Below are 19,755 nucleotides of genomic sequence, written 5' to 3'. Positions count from 1 at the left end.
TTGGAAATAAGAAGACGTAAATAAATGTTTGATATTTGATATTTCCACGTTTAAAATTATTAAACAATTTGAGGGACTGAATGTGATGAAAAAATTCTTTATATAATTTTTGACCATCCATATGCTCTAATTTTTATATATTTGTTCAAAAATAACTCATTTAGAGTAAGTTGACAATTCCCATACATGTTTTGTAACACCAGAAACTTTAACAGAGTCTTTGATCATAATTATAAATGAAAGGAGATGAACGAAATTTTATGGTTTTTCAAATGTCATATTAAGAAAATTTTCTATATTATAAAACTCTTCCATCACTTAGTTACTTTTATTAACCTATATAATATTTGGACCAATATTATTAAATTTATTTTTTTGTACGCTATATGATGTGCATATGATACAAGTCTAATGTTGTATCTACTTTTTATCTATAATTTGCATTTTATTACTCACTTCTAATTCTCTGTATTTAATTTATAATTAAACATACACCTATCATGTTGTTTAGACTCTGATAAGAGAGTGTATTATCAATCTCTATGCAAATATTAGAACTTAAAATATAGACAAAAAGATTTTTTATCTGGTAGTGTTTAATAATAAAATTAAATTGCAAATAAATTTAGGCTACAATATAATAAATGTAACAAGTAATATCTAGGATATCTAGGCAGGAAATATGGGTTATTTTTCCAATTGTGCTTGGGAGTACATATTTCAATAATAAGCGATTAATGAGGGATACAGAATCTGCTTGTGCAACCTTCTATTCTGATTACTTGTTATTCGGAGGTCTTTACAAATAAGAGGGTTATATTACTGTTAGACGAGCATATATTTGAACTTCTGACAATACTTTAAAATTTTTATTCAATTTTTTAATCAATTATTGTAATAGGTAATACTTGAAATAAACCAATTATATCTAGGTACTGCGTTTTTTATTCCACGCAGTATAGCTAGATAAAAGATAAATAAGATAATTTTTAATAATATTTTTAATTTTTCCATAGAATATGGATATGCATATTTTTTATGAATGCTTAATTATGTGGCGTATTTAGATTTTCTATAAAAAATTTGTTCGTCAATTTTCCTATTGATGTATTGAATCGACGCCAGACTTCGCAAAATTACAGACTTAGTTAAGCTAAAGGTGTTTCAAAAATTTCACATGCAGGTAAATGTGAACACACGTATAAAGATGGTAAATTAACGAGGAAATATTCCGAGATTTCGATGCAGTTGACTTCACGCATGTGAAATTTAGTACTATAGAGAGATGAAACTTGTTTGAGTCTGCTAGGCAATATGTGAGGAGGCTATTTGGAACGAGTCGCGATTTTAAGTACCAAAAACCAACAGTTAAACATAGTGGTGAAAACATCATGGTATGGGGATATTTTTCGGCATTTGTTTTTTCTGGTCCCATAGTAGAAATTGAAGACAAAATAGATGGTTTTGTCTATGAAGATGTCTTGGCAAATCATATACAACAAGATAACAAGAACACATAACCAGACCTGTAAAATATTGGTTTTTGTATCAGATGGTGAATGTATCCCATGACTCTCACAGAGTCGGGATTTAAATACAATTGAACATCTTTGGCAGCATCTGGAATTAGAAATCCGATATAAAATTATCAGCAAAGGGCATTTTTGACATTATGTAAGAAGAATGAGCAAATGTGTGGAAGTGTATCACAATCTTTTCAAACAGGCAATGTCGAGAAGTTAAACAAAATGATTATGCTACAAAATATTAAATAACTATATGATATTATTTCATACTTATGACCATGATCATTTTTTTATTTAAATGTATTTTAATATAAAATTAATTTTTTTAACAAACAATCATTATGCATATATAGTTGTTTCTTTTCAATAAGGAAAAAAAAATACTTTTGAGTACCACTATACGACCATTATATCACAACTTCAACTCATACCATAAGGAAAACCTCTTGGACCAGAGACGAACGCAACGATTATCATTGTACAGCCCTGTTCTATTTTCATCTATGAAAAGCACAGATTTCCATTATTTCATCCAATGAATATGAAACCTTATCCATTCCAATCCTTGTTGCTCATGGTCGGGAGTGAAATGCACAATCATAACTAGAGCGTTACGTTCTTTAGCTGACCAGCCGATTGCGCTAACCACCCCTTGGTCTTTCTGAAGAAAAACAATAAATGCATATATACAGTACGAAAAATGCTCTTCGTGTCTGGATGTTGTAAGAGATGGATGCACGACAAAGAGAGTAAAGTTTTGCCCGGTAGTAAGAATCCCTAGTAGGGATTCCCTACTCTCAGAGACAATGCGCCGTGCTGGTGCGCGCCGGCGCACAATGTAAATTAATCTTTGCGAATTAGTGTTGGGCATAATCGATATATTTCCATAATCGAATGATTCGAAATAATCGATACAAATAATCGAATGATCATTCGAATGATCGATTATGAATGACAAAATACTTCATATCTCATACGGACATCGAGTTGTTTGCGCACATTTCGAACTAACGAGTGACGAAATATTTCCAATGAATGATGTAGTATTTCGGTTATTCGATTATGTAATGCAATGCGAATGCTTTTAGTAACTCTCCGTATGCGTAGGGATGTAGTTCGAGTTCTTCGGATGCTCCATTTAAATTCCGTAACTTTGTATAATTTTCAATATGTAAAATGAAAAATTTTTTGAGGGTATATCAAAAACAAAAATAAGTATTCTAAAAATAAACTACTTTTTTCAAAATAAAAATGTATCCCAAAAATTAAATAAAATATACTAAAAACAACGTCTGCGGAGACGAACCGCATGCTAAACGCAGCAAAACCAAATGATCCCCTCCAGTCAGTTCGGCCTGCCCACATAATTGCATGTATATCTTTCCTTTTTGTTTACAAAGGGGTATTGATGTTCCGTCTCAATATGCGAGTAGACACGTTCATCATTTTTGATACGGTATAAATATCAGTGCCAGCTACTCAGATGAGAAAGGTGAGCCACTGCATTATCATAAACATGATTTTAATATTGAGACATACATTTTTTATGCTTTTAGTCGTTAAAATATAATATGTTTGTAAAACCGACAATTAAACAAGTAAGAATATTTTGAGCACAAGTTCTCCAGAGGCACTTTTATATGAACCTTATTGTGTCAATTTATGTCATAAGTAAATCTTGAATGTTTCTATTTGGTTCTTTAAGGTCGGGATAGGGGAGTTGAGGCGGGCCTCTAGCCAATGAGATAACTGCAAATACCGTCACAAACAAAGTTCACATTACCGATTATTCAGTTTATGGCAAGGTTTTTAAGACTGCATCTCTTTTATTATGATATGGCGTCAACCAGTAGAAACACGACAGAATTTATCAATATAAGAAATACCGTTGCGGTAGTGTTTATTTTATTGAATAATTGTGTATTTCCAGATTAAATAATTATGTCAAAGTGTTTGTTATTAAAAAATTGAACCACACAAATCCTAATTTGAATACCCTAACAAATACGGAACAAAAAACCGCGGATTTACTTCAATATACCTTGTTACGATAAATTTGATTGGGTAACGGAAAGTAGTAATGAATAAATTACTTTGCTGGCTATGTCTTTTATTTTCAAAACGTATCCTTAATACCTTGGTATAAAAGGGGTTGTTGTGATTTGAAAAATCTATCTTGCGGACTAAATTACATAAGTATTGATTTTTTTTGAATTGTACTATATGTACGTAAATAAAAATATTGTTTTTGTTTTTTTTTTTTGTTCTTGTTAACACACTATAAGCGGGTCGGGTAAAAATACCCGTCTCGAGAACTGTTGATTGTTAGTGAACCGGGTAATTTTTACCTTTTTGAATGTATTTACTTTAAAAGCCGGCTGAGTTAATTTTACTCTGTTGGTTTATATACGGAACTGAAATAATTATCTCTTAATTTTTGTTATAATTCAACAACTTAGTTTGGACTATTTTGCTGCCCGCCTATAGTGTGTTAATATACTACATACTAGATTGTCAATGTATCGATCTATTATTATTTTTTCTATGGTTCTAACCTAAAAATGAGATGTAAACAAACATGTGATAAAATTTATATTTCAAAATACAGTTATTAGCGCATAAAAAAATTATGGCAAAAGTTTGTGTTATTTGTGGTGTAGAAGGAAAATATAAATGTCCAACATGTCTTGTGTATTAGTAAGTAAATTATCGTGAGTTAAAGTAAGCCACTAATGTTAATTATTGTAATTTTAGTTGTTCTGTCACATGTTGTAAAAAACACAGGGAAGATAATTGCGAGATCGCACAAACGAATCTAACAAATATCCATAATGAGCCTGTATACCCATATTCAACACCTAGTACAGTTAACACAGACAAATTGGAATTATTAAGTATGTTTGTGTTTTGTTTAATTTCAAAAAATTCAGTTTTACACCACTGAATATTGGAAATTAGAAATAATTATTCAATTAAAATAATTTTTAATAATGACGACTTTTTTTTAGAAGGCAACAAAAAACTAGTAGAAATGTTGAAAGGGAATCCACATCTTAGAAATTTATTATCAACAATTGATAAATCAAATGATCCAGAAGATATTATGCAGAAAGCTATGCAAGAACCTTTATTTGTTGAATTTGCTGATGCATGTTTGGAAGTTATAGATCCACAAAAAGATGAAGACTGACTCTTGTTACATTTATAAATAAATTTGTAAATGTGATAAAAATATATAGTTAAATTAAAAATATATTTGTGTATAGTATTAAAATAAAATATACCATAAACTTTTAAATATTTTAATATATAATATTAATTATATTAATATAATTCAAATGCATATAAATGATTTGTCTAAAAATTAAAAATAGTTTTCACATCTCCCAAAATAGGTAAATAATACACCAAAGTAACAAAAAAAAAACATTTATTATAAACATGAAAATACAAGAAATTCAGTTCAAACAAATCTTATTAGGATCCATAAAATACATCATGTGCTTAATTCATCCAAAAAATAATAATTACAAAAATTATCTTAAACTCTAGTGACTATAATAAAAATTAAAACTATTATGACTTGAAATGATTTGGTTGAACGTAATAAGTTGTCAAATGTTAAAAAGCGGATCGTAATTTTCCAAATTGAAAACAAAGTTGTGTTATTAAAAAGGAAGACAATAAAAATTTCGATAGTATAAAGAGTCGATGGCACTTTATAATAAAAGATTCCAAATAAACCTCAGATATATAATTCTACTACATACTAATATATGAGTGTTTGTACTTAAATTTATTTCATTAAATCACAGACTTTCATACATCGTGCACTCATAATGCTATTTAAAAGTAAGTTGCAAAAACGCAATGTGCAAGTATACCATAAGGCACTATTTCGAGACTTAACAGATTAGACTAAATAAAGTGTGTTAAAAAAAGGCAAGAAAAATATTGATATTAATAATATAAACTGTTTGATTCTAAGGCATCAAGTGTGTTATTCAGAATGCAGTGCTACTTGAACGCATCTTTGGCCAAATAATAATAAACAGCCCCATTTTTCACACTATTATTAAACCAATTTTATAAAATCTTAGCCATAATAGAATTTTGCAAAATTATTAAGAGAAGAACTGAATAAAACTCAATTGTACGTTGCATTCAGGGTGAAACAAGAAGTCTAATATGGGTAAGATATTTAATACAGTAAGTTTGTACTTATCTATAAAATGGTCTTAGCTAAAAATTTATATTGTAAATAAAAACACAGTTTAAGTATAAATTATTGCGACTATTAGGTACAAGCTCCTGGCAAACAATTTTTTGAAGTAAGTTAAAAAGTAAAAGAGACTGCTTTAAGTACATTATTGTAAATTCCGATGTTCTTTTAATATGTACATTTCAACAATATTCAAATCTTAGTCTAATACTGTGCGTCGAACTAAAACAACTCTATATATACAAAAATAAATTACGTGAACACATTACAACAACAACTAGTTAAATCTATTACCTATTCTCACTGCTCAATTTACCGTGCACTCTAAATCTATATAAGCAGGTGTAGTTTGGATTTCCGTGATTGGACGTTATCCGTATTTCAATAAGTTGAAATTCATGACCCTCGTTTTGAACCGGGAAAAATTGTAGAGAGTCACCATTGTAGTCGTAAAGGTATTCACCGAGTTTCACCGGGTTCTTGTCTTTTTCCGCATTGAGGCCGTACACCTCGAAGTTTTTCGGCGCCGAATCGATTCTCCCATTGGGCACCAGCAATTTGTTGACGTGTTCCAAGGAGAACGCCTCGATTTCTATACGCGACGACAGCTGTATTACAAGAAAACCAGGGAAGTTTTCGAACGCCCAACATTCCCCCGGATTTATTCCGGGTGTTATTACTGTCCTCGGTGTGTTGGTGGGATACCACAGGGGAATACCTAGAACTGAAACAACGGCCTTTCCTGAATGGTAGTTTTCGGTGCATCTCGTCGTGATTATTTGCCCACCCATCGGTTCCATTGCGTAATCTACCAATCCAGTTTTGTCTGCGTCGTATATGTAAAGTGTGTCCCGCACGATTTTTTTAATTCTTTCGTCCGTTACGTCTCCCAAGCTCACTGTGTGCTTGTCGGTTGATTCAACCTTATTCATGGCTAAAGTAATCTTATTGGCGATATCGTCCATCATCATTTTACCGTTGTTTTCTAATAGTACTTCGAACTTCGCGTCCAGATGTTGAGTTGCATTGGCAATGTGCGATTCGAATTCTTCTCTGGCCAGCAGGACGGATTTTAACCAGGCAGCGAAACCTCTTTGATTGTTGAGGAAGTCAGCGTTGTTTAAAAAGTTTGTTACAGCTCTGTTTACGTAAGATTCCACATTAACTATTGATTTTCTACAGCAACGTTTTAGTTGATAAGATAGCTTGGCGGTACTTTGTGCGTTTAAATTCGTATAATCCGCGATTATTTTGTCGACCTCCTTCTTTCTTTCCCTCTCTTTGTCCTCTATTTCATTTCTGATCTTACTTATTTCTTCTTTAAGTGCGTTGATGACATTGTCTTTTGCAGACAAATCCTCAGACTGTAAAACATGCGTTGTTTGATGGTTGTTGATAATATTAATAAACCGGGGATTAGACAGTATTTTTTCCACAATATCTTCAGTTTTTAGATGCTCGTTTATGTCAATCTTGCTCTTCATTGCGTCCGCGATATTATCCAGTTGTTGTCGGGAGAATCCAGCTGCAATTTCACTAGCTTTTGGTGGCATGAGGTAGGTATTTTCATTATCTTGGTTTTCGTCGGACGGACTGTATAGTTGATCTTTTTCGATAAACTGTGAGGTAGTTGTAGTTAGAGGCGGCTGCAAAATTGCCGTTGAATTCGACCAGGTGTAAAGTACGCCGCCCAGACTCGACAAAAGCCACCAAGCTGGAAGTTTTTATGATTAATTAATTCATAATAAAAAGCATTAGAGTGAAAACATGTATAAGTTTTACAACAACCTATTTTACAAAATTTCCTTAAAGGTTGGATAGTCAGGCAGTGGTTTGAAATAGAACAGTAAAGTTACGTTAATTACTACATTAATATATTGATTAAAAATTTAAAATATCTTATACAATGTTAGAAAGATCATTATTTCCTATAGCTTTGTTACAATAGTAACATTTTCCTTCTGTACATTACAATAGTAATTCAGCAAATTAAAATAATCGTCAAATTTCAGTAAATCAATTATGTGTTTTAAAATGGAAACAATAACACATTTGCCATGAAATAATCTAAAATCTAAATTATTTTTGATTAATTCCCTGAGGAAAGAAATAATTTACAACTCACTGTATATTTTACATCACCAAGAAAACTCTAGTCGCTCTAGGAAATTCAAAACTTTCTGAAACATATTGTAATATTTATATAAGATACAATAAAAAAATTGTACAACTTCCCCTTGCCTCTTCAAACCACCGCCAATCTAAAAACTGTAGGGAAAAAAGCAAAATAAAAAATGATTTAATATGCATTATTTTTATTAAAATGATTAACAAACGTATAAAATAAAGTTATAAAATACAAACACCAGACTATTAAACAGAATTATAGTTTTAGAAAACTATTATATTTGGTTAGTATAAATGAAACAGCACTCTAAGTTATATAAATATAAGTCGCAAAGAAGTGATTCGAAACTTGAGAAACATTTTCCAAAATTCCGATCTTTTTGACTATTTTTTAAGCATGGAGGATTTGATGAGATCACGACAAGTGCAGATTCGATCTGCTTTTTGTACAAAGAGTTATCACATAACTCAATATTGTTACAGACTGTAATTTAGTTCCTCATACTTGAATTTCTATTCTAATAAACTCTATATTATTAAATATGAAGGCATCATTATTAAGCAGACAAGACAGTACTTTCAACTAAATTTATGCAATTGAAAGTAAATTGTTTTCATTATTTGTAATAAATTAATTAATTGCTTGGAATTTTTGTAAAAATGAACATTTACATCTAGATCAATCAGTGGTCAAAAGTTATATGAAAGTACTACCTTCGACAAATACTAGGAAAACAAACCAATCTGGCATAAACCTCAAAAATATATATATTCTTTTTATATAAATATCAATATAGTTGTCACAATCGTTAAATCAAATTGTGTGTTGATGCCAAAATGATTTCAACTCGAAACGACAACAAAATGATTATAATTATTGAATGGATTTGTATAATGCATATAGCGAATCGTATGCGGTGTTATAAAGATTGTTAAAGTACGCTTGGGCGACACGTCCACAATTGGGGTGGCAGGAAGGGGCAAGGGAGACGCCACTGGCCAGCAACACATGCGCACCTGTAAGACACAAAATGAAAACACGTCACAATGTTGCTCCAAATTTTTTGACTGTTTTTTAATAAATTTGTGTGTACTAGTACTTAAATAGTAAATGTCAGTAAATTCTATTTATTTTTATATATACTTCCAAATACTATTTTTATAGTAATTTTGGTAAAGACGTAAAACAATTTTTTTGTTTTTACATCCCAACACGAGAAAGTTTATTTTTAAATAGTAAGATTATTTTCAATAATTTTAAAGCAAACTGAAATGAAAGAACTACACATTTTTCTGTACCATGAAAAAAAGGAAATTTTCAGAAATTTTTATTACAAATTGTTTGTGTGTTTTATTTAACCTTAAATTTTCACATATTTTGAGTAATAACCACCTTACAAAAAAATTCCCATAATCAAAATTTGATCCAAGGGGGAAATAACTAGTATTAAAGTTCGTTCAAGCCTCTGTGCAGGAAGGGCAGGGGGTAACTTAGAAGTTTTAAGTAGGAACTCCTATTTTTAATAAAAAATGCATTAGCATTATGCTAAAAAGACGTAGACGTCGGGAAAATTACTTTATTTTTTTAGTTCTGATCCTGCAATAAAAAAGGGGGCAGTACAATTTGGGAGCTAAATTTTGTTTTTTATTATTACAGTTATTTAAAAATTTCAGATTAAGAAAATCGTCTTAATTATAATTTATGATTTTTTCAAAATTTTCACAAAATAAAAATTAACAAAAATGTGTCACACAAATTAATTATAAAAACTAGAGATTTTGAGGTATATTTTTAATAATAAAAAATGCATTTAAAAATAAAAATTGCCTGAAATTATGACTTGAAATTAGCATATAATAATAATTATCCCATAATAGGACGATTGAATTGAGATGGACATAAATCTAGCAACATTAATTTTCAAAGAGATTTTTAGTTATTAATGTTATTGTGTTATTTAATTTAACACTTAATATCATAATATCCACAATTTCTATATATCCCTACAAGCTTGTAGTGATGAGTTAAATTTATAAAAATTTTAAGTCGAATTTGGTTAAACATGATCTCCCATATTTTTTATCGGGTTGATATCTGAAGATTGGAACGTACAAGGCAGAACATCAATGCTTTGAACTTTTAACCAATCCGTCATTTAGGATCGTTGTCGTGGATATGCAAGGAAATAGTTATTCAATATAATACACTGTCTAAGGGGATTTATGCTAGAAGAATTGAAGCATCTCCACTGCATAATAGAACCGCCACGTTTCACAGTGGTTTTTTTGTGGTCCAGTGAATGTAATCCTAAGCAAGTCAAAATTGGAGTTTCATATTTTTAGCAGAAATCAGGATTTTACTTGTAGACCTGGAAGCCCATCCACTAAGTAAATTCTCACAAGAGTTCTTGAACTAATTTCAGGAAGTCCCATTTCCTCCAGGAAGGCCTTAATTTCATTTGACGATAAGATTGACAACTATTCAGTTATTGATTGTTTTACACTTTTTCGAACTCAAATTTTTTCGTAGTTACCATTTGACTAGTTTCTCTAATTTTTTTAATAACAGAAAACCATTGACTTATTTAGCAGTTTCTTCTCATTTTCCTCAGTCTTGGTAACACTGATTTATATTTTTTCTTACAGATTCATTTTGGTCAATAATTATAAATAATTATAATAAGACCGCAAGTAAATCGATTTAAATTCTCAGAGAGGAACGAAAGATCATAAAGTAAGAAGTTGCTATATTTTTGTCCATTGAAAAATTAAAAAGTACGCAATTTTTTAATAATTTTTTATCAGACTGACCTGTTGCATAGTAGACACAACAATAATAGAAAAAACAGAATACATTATAGAGTACTGGCAGTTAAAAAAGATGTATATTTATAAAAAAACAATTTTACCAACTCTGTAGATAAATTAAAATTTCTTTCTTAACACGTTGAAGACCGCATTGCAGAATCGTATTTCACACACATAGACCGGCATTTTTCTTATTGTTAATTACGTATATTATTTTTTAAATATATTTTTGTGTACAATAATTTGAGGTAGACATTATCTAACCCCTAGATTTACAGTATCTCTACTGTACATAAATTGTATTTAAATCATGCCCACTGGTGTACAAGCGGCCATGTAAAATATGTCGTGTGTCCACCCATGAGCACGCGGGGCCGAGTAATGTTGTTGCGTAGTGACCCGCCGGTGGGCATGCGGTCTTCAACGTGTTAAAATTCCACCGAGAGACACAGTTAATACTAACAATAGCATATTTTACCAGTTTCCACCTTACCTCCTAGAACCAACAAAGGCAGCAAAACGAGCAATGCGACCTTCTCCCCCTTTCTCCAAGCAGAGTTCTTCTTCATCAGCCAGGTGTCGACCAGCATCACCCAGCTGCAGAACCGATGGATCTTGGCGAACCATCCGGTCTGCACGCGATGCACGAAATAGAACACGGACAGTATCGTCGTTATGACGGTGATCAGTCGTCGTTTCGTCTTCCACCACAGGCTCTTGAAAACGGACGTTTTCGTCGACCCCTCGTCCAAATTGTTGTTGAAAAGGTTGGCGCGTTTAAGGTTCGAGCTTTTGTAAACATTCGAGCGGTAATATGCGCCTTCTGTGTTCGTCGATTTGGTCTGTGTGTCAGTGACCATGCAGTCGACGTCGTGGATGTTGCGTCGAGACATGTTCGGCATTATCACCTCGCCCGGCGCTATTTCGAAACGGTCCCGCGAATAACGGGAGTATGTGTAATCGGTTTTGGGATATTTACTGGAACAAAAACAATCGGTTTTAATGTGTTGGAAAATTACAATGAAACAAACACAATTAACCAACAATAAAAATTTATCGAACGATTCCAAATGACTGAAATATTTTTGAGTGTGAATCAAAATCTCCATTTCATCAGTAAAACATGCATTGAATCATCGACACAATTGTATTGAATAATTATAATCACTTTTTAACTTCTGGGAATGCAATAAGTAAAATTATGGTGTACGTTCATCGTTGTCCTAAAATTTAACTACATTTAAAAATAGCAACAGTAAAATTCTGAACCATTAAAAATAGTAAATATTTGCTTACTTACACAAATAAAATATGTGGTGTGAAACGAAACTTGTTCTAATTAAAATTGTCAACACAAATAAACAGTACATACGGAAACACAAACATTAGTAAACCGTACGTTGAATGAAATCGAATGGTTTTAGTTTTTGTAACAGTTTTTATCAAAAATTCATTTTAAAGTTTTTAACAAGAGCAAATACATACGTGCTATTGAAATTGAGATTATAAATTTTTAAATTTGTTTATTATTTAACTAATATTACATTTTTACTGTCATTTAAAAAACAATTGAGAATTATTAGTAATTAATTTTATAACCTAAATATGAAATCTTCTTTTCAAAATAAGAACTGATAATTAAAATATATATCACCTAATGTGACGACTTAAAAAAAGATGATTTTTGAGAAAAAACTACCACTGCTACAGTGATAGCGGCCTCCATCGTCGCTCAAAAAATATGAGAATTTAATAAAAAATGGCAGAGTTTTGAACAAAAGTGTCGGATTTTGTCAGAAAACTTAATAATTTTTGGCATCCGATCGCATTTTAAGCGATCGGTTGATTTATTTTCGAGTTACAACTACAGTAAATTTGGACAATGTAGTTTCGAGAAAAGCGTGTTTAAAAATAAAATAATTAATTTCGTCGCTATGTACAGATAAATATCATATTTGGAGGTATCAGTTATTCCAGGTCCATATAATTCTTCCTCTTCTTCAAAAAGCGCCTGCTAAATTGTAGCTCTTCTTCGAGAAGATTGATCCTCTTTTGAGGTATCTCGTTGGCTTAACTCAGTTTATTCCAATACCCAAAAGGCGAATCACAGCCACTAAACGGCTATTTATTTCAAATTTTCAATCGTAGGTCCGAAATTGACATAAGAAATACCACATTCACACATCACAACAACAAACCTCGTGAATTTCTTTATTAATTGACATTTTTTTAGAAGTTTTACGTATCACTAAATTGTTAATTGCATAAAAACCCAAAACAAATTGAATAAAGCAATATTCTTTAGAAATTTGAAAATTTCACGCTAGGTGTACCCCTTAATTATTATTTTGAATTAATTAAAATTCAAATATTCGTTTGGAAAAATATACGAAAATAGTTGAAATACATATTTTTAAAGTTCTAAAAATAAAATATTCATAAGTATTTTATACTTCGAAAGATTATGTTTTAAGAATACTTAAAATTAATTTACTTCTATTGTAAATTTTATGATAAAAACGCCATAAATCAGTACAGTTTTAATGAACTTTTTAGCTCCAGTTTATGAGAAATGGTGACATCATTGTATAAACAGTTATAGTTATAATTTTTATAATACCAATTATTTTGTTGTAAAAATAGTGTAATTTTTACACGAAATTAAGATCACTTAAAAAATCTTCATAATTTATATACGCAAATATATTTTGACAGTTTTTTTTAACTTAGAACGATTTTTATCCCTTTACTTCACACTGCAGTAAATTATTCAATGGATTTCATCGTTTTTGAGTAAAAATATATTGTTAATCGAGTGTTTGCGGCTGTACAAAAAAGGCCGTGGATAATGCGAAACCATTAGAATCTATGGTGTCAGTTTCACCAGTGTGCAACCAGTGCTTCAGCGGTACGTAGAGACCGGCCTGCTACCTCGAAGACCTAGAGCGGGACAACAAATGGCTACAACAGCAAGAGATAATCGCTTTTTCGCTTCATTCATTTTCAGTTAGACCTACAGGATCTCCGCTTTCTCGAAAACACTAAGTTGAGAGTCGTTTTCTAATGAATCTCGTTTGTGTCTCACGGGCTCAGATAAGACATGTAAGTGTGGCGAAGACCAGCTGAGAACTATGCACAGTCGTGCATTACCCAGCGACTTCCGTTTGGTGAATGATCAGTTATGGCATAGGGAGGAATTTCTTACGAAGCTCATACGAAGTTAGTTTTCACTGGAAATCTTACTGTACAAAGACACCTAAAAAACCATGCAATGTCTTTCAGTTTGGTTATTTTAGGTGAAAACGTCACTTGTACGCATGATGAGATTCAAATCACACGAATTGCTTTGCTTATAGGAATCTCAGATTTAAATCCAATAGAACATGTTTGGGATGACGAAAACGGAGACATGTATTAGATGCAAGGAATTGCAGATAACTAAATACTGAGGCAAGAATGAATGGACAATCCTCACAGGGCGTCATTCAAAACATATTACAAAGCATACCTTTGTATAATAATTTCGTGCAATCTGTTGTTTTATGTGATTATTCACGACAAAATAATTGCATCAAGTTATTAATTCACATTTAAGCAAAATAAATAAATAAATAAATAAACATCAAGACATTTTTAATGCAAACTTCGAAGTAACCTTATTTCGTGCTCCTTAATGCATATTAGAACTAAAAATCAAAAATACGATTATGATATTTTATATTATATGAATAATAAATTTAGAAATATGTACAATAATTTTTCAATGTACATATTAATGTGTAAATTCAATTTTTAAAATAAAATGTGAAATCAAGTTTTTTTTTAAATATTTCAACTTTCACATTGATGATGCGGATAATATTAAATTTAAATAATAAATATTTAAATAATTAATAATTTTGAAATATGCAATGCATATGAAATATGTGTTGAGCTAAATGTGAAATCATTTTTTCACAATCACATTGATAATGCACTTAATAATAAACAACATTTAATATAAAATTAAAAATAAAACATACTCCCAATATCTGTCTGAACTTCTGTACAAATCCAATGCAGAAATTTCACCAGAACCATTCGCCAAAGCTCTGGCGTCCTCCAATATCTGATTCTTCTCGTTCTGCGTGATGCTCTTGTTCGTGTACGTCTCGTAGTCGCCGTCCTCCGACGAGTAATCGGACGTTATCAAGAACTTTTTCTTCTTCTCCGATTTTGTTTTTTTCGACGGCTTCGACAGAAACGACGTCGTGGACGTCGACGAAAACGACGACATGTCCCCTGAACTTCCAAACGAATCGTTGGACCTGTAACGGAATAAATTCGAAAATTAAACAGATAATAGAGATAACGAAAAGGCTAGCAACGTGTATTGATTAAACACGAATGTTCGCTTATAATCACAGCAAATGACGAAAGAAAAACATTGTAATTCTGTGAATGGTAATTATTACTGAACAAGGCTAACAAATGTATCTACAGTACTGGGCATTATACAAAATTTATAAATGTTAAATATTATGGTCATGCAGTAAAATTAATTTACTACTATGTTGCTTTTAAATAAATTTAATTTTGAAAGGAATTTTTATTGACTAAACATTTAATTTATATCTATATTTTTCCAATTTTGTTGAATTGTTCTCACTAGTTCGTTCAAATTCCTGCAATGCTTATGTCGAATTTAGTTATCAACGTGATCCCTTTAGTTTGGGATTCGGTTGATATCTGGATATTACGACGGCGATACATTTCTAATTGGGATCGTTGCCATGTTGAAACACATTTCTTAACGGCGTCGTTTCTTCAATATATGGAAGCAAATTGTTTTTTTAACATATTCTCTGTACATAAATCGGGCCATATGTCCTTCTATCCGTTGAAGGAGGTCTACACCGGAAGTAGAAAAACGTACTCATATCACACTGGAACCACCACAGTGTTTCACATGGGTATAATAAACTTTTTATGCAGTTTTGTTCTTGTAGGATGTCTAATAATGGGTTCCCCATTTTAAAATAAATTAAATTTGCACTCATCATCCAGACCAAATCGAAGTTAAGTTTTCATATTCTTAGCAGAAGGCAAGATTTTTTTGCAGTTCTTCGGTCAGTGAGAAAAAAAAAACATTACTCTTGAGAGAAGAGGAAAATAATATTTAACATGAAACAGCCAGGTTTAAATATTACTGATATCACTAAAAATGTATGACGTTCCCGAAGAATGGTGTACAATGCTTATAAACAAATATGAAATAACATTCAATTGAAAATACAATAAGAAAATGTCTTAACAAAAAAACAACTTCTTTTATTGACAGACAAATTGGAAAAATCAGTAAACAACATCCTTTCTTGTTCTCTAGGTAAATAAAAAATTAATTAATTGGGTCCTAGAATATTAGTCTGTCTAGTAGAACAATCAGACATTGAATGAATTAACAAAACTTGCAAGGATATATTTTAGAAAAGGAACCATTGATATTAAAAAAAGAATATTCGACCAAATTTGCACAAAAATGTATTAATTGTTCTCTAGAATTTTGACTACGGTACTTTGAAATGGTGCACCATGTTCACCATAAAAAATACGCCAATCATCCTCCTAATAGGAGGTAGTACAAAAAGTTTGAAACACGGTCGAGGAAATCTTTTGATTTGGAATTTATTGTCAAACATTCTTGCTAGTTTTATCCATTTAGTCTACATCTGATTATTCTACTGGACACATAGATATTGTATAACTCAATTAATTCGCTTTTATTAACCTAGTAGACAAAAAAGATTTCGTTTACTTCCAATTTGTTTGTTTATAAAAAGAGGATCTTTATTAGGACATTTTCTTATTGTATTTTCAAATTAATGTTAATTATTATTTCTAAGCACAAAAAATATTCACATATCTTTTTTGTAATAATGTCCACTACTATATACGAATCATGTTTTCATATAACGTAAAATGATTTGGTACATAAAAGACAATAAAAACAAATCGTTTCAAATCAAATTGCCAAATATGGCTATTTAGATTTACTTAATTTAAGTGACTCACCTAATTTTAATTTAATCACAAAAACGTAATTTTTATTATATGTAGTATTTTTTATTTGTAATTCTATTCAAAGGATAGAAAACTATTATTCAATATATATTCAAAAATATAACGAAATATTTTATGTTAAAATCACTTTTTTTATCAGTGCTTCTTAACAAATATGAAATAAAGTGTTAAAAGTATCTGAGAAAATACGAACAACGATTTAACGTTTTAGTTATCAGATTAGTACTTGTTTGAATATGTGTGTAAATGAGGGATGTCATTAGAACTAGAAAAATGTAATTTTTTACTGAGTCACTTACTTGTTAATACGAATTATATTTTAAGAAGATATAGAAATGACTGTCATACAGTTTTTAGTTACAAAAAAGTTACGGAGGTTTCTGCATCTTAAATGGACAGTATATATTTTAATATAGAATAGTTAATATCAACAACTAATGTAATATTTCTGTAACCTGTTATTAAGTGAAAATATAAATAAATATTAATAAATACGTACAAATGTAAACAACTATCAAGTATGTAAAATTTGCATTGTAAATTGTAACTCGCGCCAACAGGTTCAACAAAAATTTCGACCATTAACAGTTTTGCTTTGAAAACTTTTCGTGGCGGAAACAATTGTGACATCGTCCCATTTACCTTGAATTCGGTGGAACGTTTATTTATATTTTTTGTAGAGTTGTTTGTTTGAATTGGATTAATTTAAGATTCGACATTAACCTCACGAATGTTAAAAACTGTTTTTAGCACATTAGTTCAAGACCGCTTCTAAAATAATTATTAACTTAAGGAGCACACGTAGTGTGATGACCTAAAAGAAGATGATTTTTAGGAATTTAAAAAAAAACGCTACATCAAATGTTTTAAAATTTAAAGGACAAAGTTGTATATAAATAAGGAATATTTAGTAAAAATTTCAATTTAAAAAAAATCTGAATTAAAAAAAAAATAAAAAATATTATTAAACTAGAAGATTTTGTCTGTACCTTTACCCATGATTGTGAAAAAAATTGAAATTTAACAAAATGGTAGAGTTTGGAAAAAAAGTGTCGAATTTTACCCGAAAATTTATTGATTTTTGGCCTGCCAAAATTACATTTATTAAACAATCGAAAAATTGTTGTCATTGTACAGAAAGACATATACAAAATAAGCAGAAAAAAAATTAAGCGATGGGATGATTTGTCTTCGAGTTTCAACTACAGCAAATTTGAAAAATGTAGTTTCGAGGAAAACACGTTCAAAGATAAAATGTTTGATTTCATTGTTATGAATAGATAAATATCATATTTAGAGCTAATCTAGGTCCATATAATTAGGCTTCCTCTTCTTTAAAAAGCACCCGCTGAGCTGTTGAAGCACTTCCTCGAGAAGATCGTCCCTCTATTCAGGCAGTCCGTTGGCTTAACTCCTTTTATTCCGATACCCAAAAGGCGTATCACACCCAGTAAACGTCTATTTATTTCAAATGCATTTTCAAACATAGGATCGAAATTGATGTACGAACACTGCATTCACACATCACGGCAATTTTAAGTCTCGCAAATATGCTTGAAAAAAGTCAAGTTTGCATGAGTTGGATCAATCAAGGTACAGTACATCTTTACAGTCCGAGCAATAAAACTGGTAAGCTCCGTAGTAAACGTAACTTTCTAACTGCTGAGTGGCTACTCTTTAGAAGGTTATAATTCAAAAACTATTTGAGATATTTATTTGAAACTTTGGTGCGTTATTTTTGAAGGTATAGACTATAGAAATATGCATTCAATTTTTTAAAATTTCACACTAGGTGTGCTCCTTAATAATTCCAGTTTCAGTTAGTTTGGATACTAATTAAAAACACAAGGAAAATAAACAGGATTTTTTTGTAGATAAATTATCTATTTATTTTTATGAAGTGTATACGTGTAACCAACAATTATCGTTGTTTGCTTAAAAAATCATTAAAGATTGCTAAAATATATAAAAATGCAAATACATTTTAAAAAATTAAGTATAAGTATTTGATAAATGCCGTTATTATGGAATATTCTAAATAAAAGCATTTAACTAATAATTTACTGTGCGGTTTACGTTAATTCATGGTGCTTTTCTTACATCACGTGTCAGTTCAAATAATATACAAAATTTCGAATATTTGTCGTTAAATAACCGCCAACCAGCAACTTAACCTAGACCGAAGGAGGCGTGACGTTTAACATAAACAAACTTACTTTGTCGTCCTTCGCGTCGTCCTCGTTACCGTGGAAGTTTCTTCCACATGATTTTCCTGTTCGATCACTTCTTTCTGGACAATTTTCGAGACGAACGGCGTTTTCGAACGCGACCTGCTCGATCTCAGCTCCATGCTCGACGTATATATTCCAACCGATATCCACCACACTAAAATCCAAAACACATCACGTTTACAGTCATCCGCAATGTTCCATGTGTGATTTTATTTCGTCTGGCTTCCGAAACGGATTCTCCCCTACGTACGGTATAAATAGACCGTCGCGTCGCATGCACTATTTCTATTTATAAATTTCGAAATAACCGACACTTTCGGTGGTTTATTTACATAATACCAAAATGTGTAGATTTTTATCACGAACCGACGGGGGTTCAGCTTTATTCGGCGCACAAATATATTTCTAACCTTATTCTTCTGAATTGCAATTGGAAAACTGGCGCACCAAACGACGTACGTTCGCAAATTACGGGCGAAAATAACTATAGCGCGCGAACGTGAAAGATTCACATTAAAATATACACAGAAATGTTAACTGTGTCTATGGTTGACGTCATGATTCTAATAGTATATGAGCTGACGTCATTCATATTTAGATTTTATGGTTTCAATTTGGTGAGCCTTACGACATGTGTGCGTAAAGTTGAATTTTCGACGACGATGATCCTTGTAGAGACCTACACCTACTAAATGCTGCGTTGCCGGTTTGATTTTGTTTACAGTGATTGTGAAATATTTCACATATGTGAAATTAAATTACCGTTGCGTTAAAATAGTTT

At 31.0% G+C, this 19,755-nt stretch overlaps 2 protein-coding genes across 2 annotated transcripts; one reads left to right on the top strand and one right to left on the bottom strand.

Annotated features, from left to right (window-relative positions):
* The first annotated feature begins 4,065 nt into the window (after positions 1–4,065).
* LOC109608426 (zinc finger HIT domain-containing protein 3) lies at positions 4,066–4,824 on the top strand. Its single transcript, XM_020024854.2, has 3 exons — positions 4,066–4,223; positions 4,281–4,420; positions 4,535–4,824. Exons 1-3 carry the CDS (start codon positions 4,156–4,158, stop codon positions 4,714–4,716), a joined length of 390 nt encoding a protein of 129 aa, XP_019880413.1. The 5' UTR covers positions 4,066–4,155; the 3' UTR covers positions 4,717–4,824.
* A 115-nt stretch (positions 4,825–4,939) lies between these two features.
* LOC109608442 (klaroid protein) lies at positions 4,940–19,518 on the bottom strand. Its single transcript, XM_020024876.2, has 5 exons — positions 19,385–19,518; positions 18,960–19,128; positions 14,706–14,990; positions 11,177–11,661; positions 4,940–7,462 (listed from the first exon to the last, which is right to left on the bottom strand). The coding sequence occupies exons 2-5, from the start codon at positions 19,091–19,093 to the stop codon at positions 6,039–6,041; spliced, it is 2,328 nt and encodes a 775-aa protein (XP_019880435.1). The 5' UTR covers positions 19,094–19,128; positions 19,385–19,518; the 3' UTR covers positions 4,940–6,038.
* Positions 19,519–19,755: the final 237 nt, after the last annotated feature.

Source organism: Aethina tumida, chromosome 1 (assembly GCF_024364675.1).
Source record: "Aethina tumida isolate Nest 87 chromosome 1, icAetTumi1.1, whole genome shotgun sequence".
NCBI classification, from domain to species: domain Eukaryota; kingdom Metazoa; phylum Arthropoda; class Insecta; order Coleoptera; family Nitidulidae; genus Aethina; species Aethina tumida.
The sequence above is the reverse complement of the archived record's forward strand: the minus strand, read 5'-3'. Positions and strand labels throughout refer to the sequence as shown.

Coding starts and splice junctions, on each gene's coding strand:
- LOC109608426 (XM_020024854.2), top strand. CDS start 4,156: ATGGCAAAAGTTTGTGTTATTTGTGGTGTAGAAGGAAAATATAAATGT. Junction 4,224..4,280: donor CCAACATGTCTTGTGTATTA/GTAAGTAAATTA, acceptor TTGTAATTTTAG/TTGTTCTGTCACATGTTGTA. Junction 4,421..4,534: donor AGACAAATTGGAATTATTAA/GTATGTTTGTGT, acceptor ACTTTTTTTTAG/AAGGCAACAAAAAACTAGTA.
- LOC109608442 (XM_020024876.2), bottom strand. CDS start 19,093: ATGGAGCTGAGATCGAGCAGGTCGCGTTCGAAAACGCCGTTCGTCTCG. Junction 11,662..14,705: donor AGTTCAGACAGATATTGGGA/GTATGTTTTATT, acceptor TTTTTGTTCCAG/TAAATATCCCAAAACCGATT. Junction 7,463..11,176: donor GCCTTTGTTGGTTCTAGGAG/GTAAGGTGGAAA, acceptor AAAAACTTCCAG/CTTGGTGGCTTTTGTCGAGT.